General features: G+C 42.3%; 1 protein-coding gene across 6 annotated transcripts; it reads left to right on the forward strand.

Annotated features, from left to right (window-relative positions):
* The first annotated feature begins 3 nt into the window (after window positions 1-3).
* Window positions 4-7,103, forward strand: LOC132789759 (protein Daple). Of its 6 annotated transcripts, none has more exons than XR_009632738.1 (12): window positions 5-555; window positions 1,220-1,956; window positions 2,017-2,098; window positions 2,158-2,354; window positions 2,413-4,462; window positions 4,527-4,765; window positions 4,896-4,971; window positions 5,030-5,193; window positions 5,342-5,446; window positions 5,630-6,043; window positions 6,782-6,844; window positions 6,902-7,103. XR_009632738.1 is itself a non-coding variant. In XM_060798008.1 (12 exons), exons 1-11 carry the CDS (start codon window positions 487-489, stop codon window positions 6,792-6,794), a joined length of 4,146 nt encoding a protein of 1,381 aa, XP_060653991.1. In that variant the 5' UTR covers window positions 5-486; the 3' UTR covers window positions 6,795-6,840; window positions 6,902-7,103. The 6 variants fall into 6 exon arrangements, 5 of the variants coding, with proteins under 5 accessions (XP_060653993.1, XP_060653994.1, XP_060653991.1 ...); XM_060798008.1 differs by having other exon boundaries at window positions 6,782-6,840; XM_060798006.1 differs by lacking the exons at window positions 6,782-6,844; window positions 6,902-7,103 and having other exon boundaries at window positions 5,630-6,722.
* Window positions 7,104-7,289: the final 186 nt, after the last annotated feature.

Raw genomic sequence — 7,289 nt, forward strand, 5'->3', positions numbered from 1 at the left:
AGTTGAACGACAATCTCAATTTACAGCAAGCGCAACCAGGTGTTTTCGCTACAAAAAAACAAATAAAAATAAATAAACCTGGCGTTAATACTCGTTTCGTGTGTTTTTTATAACTAAAAGAACGGCTCCGTGGCAATTATCTACGCAAAAAACAATACGTAAACTTTTTGGCTTAAAATTTGCGATTGTTTATTTGCTTGTTTCTGTTTATATGCGTGCGCGAGTGCATGTGTGTGTGCGTGTGTACATATGTATTTGTTAGCAAGTGTAATGATTTGGAGGCTGTGAAGAGCTGTCGCGACGGCAATTGAATTGGCAACATAAAGTCGCTGTTGCTAGAGCTGCTGTATTGACAACTGCGGCAGGTGCAGTTGCAGGTGCAGCAGCGGCGTCGCCCCCTTACACCAGAGCACGCACGCACGCACACACACATCCATACATACAGAAAGACAAACAGGCAGGTAAAACTACAACAACAACAACAACATGGCTGGCACGGCAACCGCAACACCAATGGAAATTGACGAATTCATAAATGGAGCGCTCGTTTCTTGGGTGAGTAAATAAACATGCTCGACATGCTCATAAGAGGGCAGCTGAATAGCAACGTGATTGGCATATGTACAACAAATATATTCAAGTGTTCAATTTACATACACACACACACACACACACATTATTAACAATGCATACACATACAATCATAACTACTTGCATAGATTTCCGTAGCCCCCAAGGTCATTGTAACTGTGGCGTTGCTACCATTTACAGTACAACAACACCAACAACAGCAGTTAGAACAACAACAACTATTCTCTTCTTTTTTATGCTGTCATTAGCAGCATTGTCGGCAGCCTTTTGTTTGCCATTCCATTCGCGAGAACTGTAAGAAATGCTCGACCGGCTTTTTATACCCTTTTCACATAAAACGCGTTAAATTGGGGTATCATAAAATGATAATATCGCTGTGCTTAGCATATTAATTTCCCAAAAAGCCTAAATGCTATATAAACGAAACGGGAATTTCCCCAAAGCTAGGCCTAGTTAGACGATAGGGTATCTAACAGTCGGGCAAACCTTTCCGATATTGAGCTCTTCGAGTTCAGTGCACCTTTCACATAAGGGAATTGTGTGTTCTTAATTGAGTTGTCAAGCATTGTAATTGTCTATCGTAATCGTTATCGACTGCCAACGCATCATATTCATCTTTCGTTTTCAGTTGGAATCATGCCTTCCACGTGCCGAACTTCTGGCCGGCTACACTTCGCTGCTGGATGGCATCATAATACACAGCGTTTGGCTCCAGATCGATCCGGAGCCCCAGAACAATCCCAGCGAACTGCTGACCGATCTCAGTGGGAATTCTCTGAGCGTGGCGCGTGCCAAAAACTTTGAGTGCATCGTGCGCAACTTAAAGGCGCTATTCGAGGACGAGCTTGGCCAGACTATTTTGGTGCTGCCCGATGCCTACATGTTGGGCTACTATCCGGAGAGTAAACATGGTCTGGAACAGATGAAAACATTGCTGACGTTGTTGCTGGGTGCAGCGGTGCAGTGTCCTAACAAACAACTGTTTATTGCACGCATCAAGGAGCTGGATCTGGAGACGCAACATGCGATTGTGGCGCTTATCAAACAGGTCACCGATAGCCACAGTCTGGTGCTCACCGAGGACTCACTGGAACGTCTCACCCCCGAGAATATGTATGGTCACATTATGCGCTTAACCAAGGAACGAGATCACATGTACTTGAAGTGGATTGAAACCGTGTGCGTTGAACCCGAGCTGAATGCAAGCGATGGTGCTGAATGTGGTCAGGGCGTCAGTGTCCCACGTTCACCCTCCAGCGGCACAGCAACTTCGACACCATCCTCATCCTCCAATTCAGAGAGTAATCACTTGGCCGTCGAGTGTGCTGACTTAAGATCAAAGAACCGCAAATTACGTCAGGAGCTGTGAGTAATAAATGTTCTTAACTATAGCAGTAAAACTTTAACTATTATCTTTATTTGCAGTGAGGAGAAATCGGAGAATCTGCTGGAGCTGCGTGAGGAGTTGGACGATAAGAAGCTGCGCTTTGATAAGTTGCGTCAAGAAGTGAGTTTGACTTACTTGGTAAATATTCCACCAAACTAATATACTTTAATCGAATACAGAGCCAGGATTGGTTTACGGAGGCAAAGCGTGCAGCAGCCTATCGAGATGAAGTAGACATATTGCGGGAGCGTGCTGAACGTGCCGATCGTCTGGAGATTGAAGTGCAAAAGTATCGCGAGAAACTAGGCGATTCTGACTTTTACAAATCGCGTGTTGAAGAGTTACGCGAGGATAATCGTGTGCTTCTTGAATCCAAGTAAATAGTTGATATTCTGAAAGTATGGAATAACTTAAACAAATTGTTACACTTTTAGAGAAATGCTAGAAGAACAACTACAGCGATCTCGCAAACGCTCAGAACACGTCATCACCTTGGAGACGGAGATCATCAAGTACAAGCAAAAGTTAAATGATATGGCACTGGAGCGAGATGTGGACCGTACGAAGCTAGAGGAGTTGCTGGAGGAAAACGCCCAGCTGCAGCTGGTTGCCAAAAATCTGAACTCAACGCAGGAAATTGACAAATCCTTTTCGGACAATGACGACGAATGCAATTCGGGTGACAACAGTTTGTCCGAGCAGCTAACCAACAACGCACAAACTCGTGCACTAAAACTAGAGCTGGAAAATCGTCGTCTAACTGCTGCTCTGGAACAATTGAAGGAGAGCAGTTTCCATGAATCGACCAGTAAAATGCTCGAGCTTGAAAAGGAAAAGAAGAAATTGTCATTGAAGATCGAGCAAATGCAGGAGAATATACAAAGATTGACACAGCAAAATGTGGAGCTAGAGAGCGTGTTTAAGAACGCATTAGAGGAGAATAAGAAACTGCAGGATGCTGTCGATAATCGACAGAAAAGCTATGATCGCCAGAGCCTCGAACGTGATGCCGATCGTCAGAAACTCTCGGATGCCGAGCAACATGTGGAGACCCTTAATAAGGAGAAACAACGCATTCAAACCCTTAACGACAGCATTCAACGGCGTGCCGATGACTTGGAGCGCCTTACGGAAAGCAAGACCAAGGAGCTGGAACAGTACGTGGAGAAGACGCAACTGTTTGAGCAAACTAAGCAGCGGCTCTACGAGATTGAGGCCAAAGTGAGCACCTACGAGCGTGAGAATGCGAGTCTGCTGAAGGAGGTGACAAAGCTAAAGGAGAGCAGCGAGGAAAAGTCGGTGCAGCTAGATGAATCCATTAATCGATTAGATACACAAGCCAAGGAATTATTGCGCATGACAAAGGCGCAAGATGAAGCGGAAGTCATGCAACAAAAGCTTTTGGATCTGGAGAAACAGAACCAAGAGTTAAGCTCACAACGCAACATTGATCAGGAAATGATTAGCACGTTGCGCAACGATCTGGTTAATGGCACGCTAGTCACGAAGAAGGTTCGCCATAATCTCGAGAAGCTCGGACTCGATGTCAATGAGGTCGATGGTGAACCCAACGAGCTGAATGTGGAGCATGTGGTAGAGAAATTGGTGCGCAATCCTGAAACCTTTAAAACGGTGCGTGAGATAATGTTGAATGTGAATCGCGAGCAGCAGCAGGAAAGGTCGGAAGCGGGCGTCAAGTCGGACATGTGTGTGCTGTGTCATCGCCAGGAGATATTTACAGTAGAAAAGAACATTGAGTTGTCAGCTGCTGTGCCCTCGGCGCAAGAACTACGATTTGAGCACATGGTGCGACTAAGTCCGGCACGCGAATCGGCGGAAATGTTGCGACTTCAAGAGAGTAACACTCAGCTGCAAACGGAGAATGCACGACTCAGCGTGGATGTGGCTGCGCTAGGCTCGCAAATAACATCGCTGAATACGCAGCATGTGGCATTGCAGCTGGCGAATTCGCAGCTGGCCGCTGAGAAGGATACACTGTTGAAGGACATTGATGCGTTGCAGCAGGAGCACAAACATGCACTGCAGGATCAGGTTACTCTGCAGTGTCTGCATGATCAACTATCAGCGGAGTATGAATCTCTCAACAAGGACAAAGAGCAGCTAAAGGCAGCAGTGCGTGATTTGCGACAAGAAACACGCGATGCACGCGAAACTATTCAGGAGCAGGAGCAACGCATCGAGGACTTGACCACACAGACGAGTACTATGAAAACCTGTCACGAAGATCTCGCAATTCTACGCACTGAGCACTCTAAGTTGACCGATGATTTCCGTAATTTGTTCGCCACTAGTGATCGCTTTAAGAACGAGTACAAGAACATTCAGGAACAGTACAAGATGATTCGCATGGAGCATAGTAGTCTTAAATTACAGAATACAGAACTTACTGGTGAGCTGAATGCCAAACAAGATCAGGTCCGTCTATTGCAGATCGAGTACTCCAAGGTACAGCAACGTTGTGAGGTATGTTTCAATACACTTTAACTGCTAAAGATTTTTTAAACCAATTAATGCTTTTATTGTTCAGATGCTGATACAGAACAATGCTGACTTGGATTCGGAGCGTAAGGCATTGATGGATAATGTGTCGCAACTGCTGTCGCAGTATCAAGAACTGTTGGCCATTTCCCTAGAGGACAAAAAGCATTTCCACGAAGAGGAAAAGAACTACACGGAACGTGTGCACAGCCTAAAGCGTCAGAAGGAAAAGCTTGAGGAGAAAATCATGGAACATTACAAAAAATCAGAGACCACCGTTCAAAAAAAGTAAATATTTTAATATTATAATAGAGCATAACTAGCTTCGGCTTAAGGAAGAGAGTTATATAATAATTTGTATTGAAGAACGTTTAATAATCCACTTGTCAACACAATACTAACTCGTTCTATTTTACAGAAAACCATTTGCCAGCAGCCTGGTGCGACGTGTGAAGAAGGCCAGCTCCGAATTGATGAACAAGGTGCCTAGTCGGGTAAGCAAAATGCTATAGCCTCAACTCAAATCAAATATTAACCAGTTTGTGGTTACAGAATCGTCGGTCTTGGGTGGATGATGCTCGGACAAGTTCACAGTTTGTGATTGGGTCTGAATCGGGTGGCAACGAATCTGACAACAGCAACGAGGAACCGCTCTCAATTGCCTCAGATACTCATTTGCTGCAACGTAATATGCCTTTGCGTCAGAGCCTGCAACGGTAAGTGGAAGATTAGAAATAGTAAAGTTAAAGTTTAGTTGGTTTATGGCTCTTGTCTCTTGTTCTATTTACATGTATTATACACAACAACTATACACGCACACACGCACTTCTACACTCTTGCACATTTTATATGTACATATATCAGCGATTTACTGGATAGTTCGATTCAACGCGGCGGTACTGTGCGAAGTAGCCTGCAGGCACAGAAACGTACGGATTTGAGTAACTCACGTAGAAATAGCGTGCACGGGTATGCGCTTTTCAATGTTTAACATACTCTCCCATACTATCCACTAGCAAATAATGTTTCCCCGCTCCCATTTTCCCATGCATTCTGTGGCAATGTTGTCTTTATGTTTATGCTCTTTATCCCCTAACTTGCTATTCGCTTGACTTTGCTATGACCACCAAATAAACAATTACTTGTTTGCAGCAGTCTGGAAGCGCCTGATGTAACTGGCAGCAGTTTGACACTCGGTACAGCGGGTTCGCGTCGCACTGTTTACCTAATTGACGAGCATCAAAAGTTGACCGAAGCTGGCTCTAATAGCAACGCAACTCCGCAGCAATTGCAACAACCTCAGGCCACCTCAACGCCGACGCCAAGTAATAGTGGAAACACTGCCAACGCAGCCGCCGAGCCACAGACGCCACAGAAGAACGAGAGTCCGGCTACATTTCTGATGTACAATAGGATTAATACAACGATCGGTGGTGCCGCATCCAACAACAACGATCAGAATCCGCTGCTGCAGGCCAGTGGCAGTGGCGGCAGCGTCGCTGGCTCCGCGAACCAGGACGATAAAGCGTTGCGCAAGCGTAATGAAGATAAAAGCAATAGCATTTGGTATGAATATGGCTGCGTCTAAAGCTTTGGACAAATACTAGTACATTAATTAAATGCATTTGCTGACAACGAAGTATTATTTCGTTTTAGAGAGTAACGAATTTATATATGCCTTTAGCTTAAGTGCTTATTAAATGCTATGATTTGCCTTAAGAACCAGACACACAAGTCTGCACTTTGTATACGTAGTTAAGAGCGTTTACATCTACATATGTTTAATGTTTATGTATGTTGTGTTATACAATTAGATATAGTTTATATATACATATGTATATATTAGTATTTGTATTTGTGTTTGTGTAACTGAACGAAGACTAAGTACGGAAAATGTGCGAATTCATAATTACCTAGACTACACACTTATTGTGTAACCAATACCGAAATGTATGTTCATGACGTCCAGAATATAAGGCTTCCCCCTATATATATATGTGTGTGTAGGAGCAACAGATCAAAAGTTTACTATATTTTATTTATGTATTTTACAAACTCTGAACTCGAATATATTCCTACATTTTGTATACTACAGATAACAGCTTACAGCTAACAAATGCGCCTTCAATTTGTGAATATATATTATATATTTATACAAACGTAATCCAATAATTATACATTATTAATGCAAATTAAAGTAATTTATTGACCAACATTTAAAAACGCAATAAAAATTAAAAACAAGAATCACTATTTTTGAAAAGAAATATTAACATATTAAGCTAATTTTTTTTTTGTGTACAGCATTTTATTTTAACGCCACTGGATCCAATTTTTTTAAAAGAGTTTGAAGACATTAACACGTATGTATGTTAAGAAAATATCTTCACAATTTGTATCCATGCAATTTATGATATTTTTCAGTTCCACTTCTTAGATGGATACCCTTATCAATGGGATGAAATTTGAACTCAAACGCAATGAGTGGTAAACTGTCATTGACATAAATGCAAACAATAATATTGACACAATGAGTGAAAGATAACAACAGTCTGTACATCTTTCGTCTAATCTATTCGTAATATTTTTAACCATAAAATGAAAATATTTATCTATTATACTATAAATATAAAGAGCATTTAAAAAAAATAAATCTCTATATAATTAATTTTCGGTGTAGTCAATAAATGATTTCGAAAATTGGCTTGTCAAATTTTGATTATTAGCCAACTTCCTCTCAAGTTAATTGGCAGCTCATAAAAGTAATCAGCTCAGCGGACGTTTATGATTATGATTCACAAGAACTGGTGTT

The sequence above is a fragment of the Drosophila nasuta genome, chromosome 3 (genome assembly GCF_023558535.2).
Source record: "Drosophila nasuta strain 15112-1781.00 chromosome 3, ASM2355853v1, whole genome shotgun sequence".
Lineage (NCBI taxonomy): Eukaryota > Metazoa > Arthropoda > Insecta > Diptera > Drosophilidae > Drosophila > Drosophila nasuta.

What these genes read in the sequence shown, in the direction of transcription:
- LOC132789759 (XM_060798006.1), top strand. Translation starts at nt 487, where the DNA reads ATGGCTGGCACGGCAACCGCAACACCAATGGAAATTGACGAATTCATA. An exon ending in CGCAAATTACGTCAGGAGCT is followed by an intron (nt 1,957 to 2,016) that starts GTGAGTAATAAA and finishes CTTTATTTGCAG; the next exon opens with TGAGGAGAAATCGGAGAATC. An exon ending in TGAACAAGGTGCCTAGTCGG is followed by an intron (nt 4,972 to 5,029) that starts GTAAGCAAAATG and finishes TTGTGGTTACAG; the next exon opens with AATCGTCGGTCTTGGGTGGA.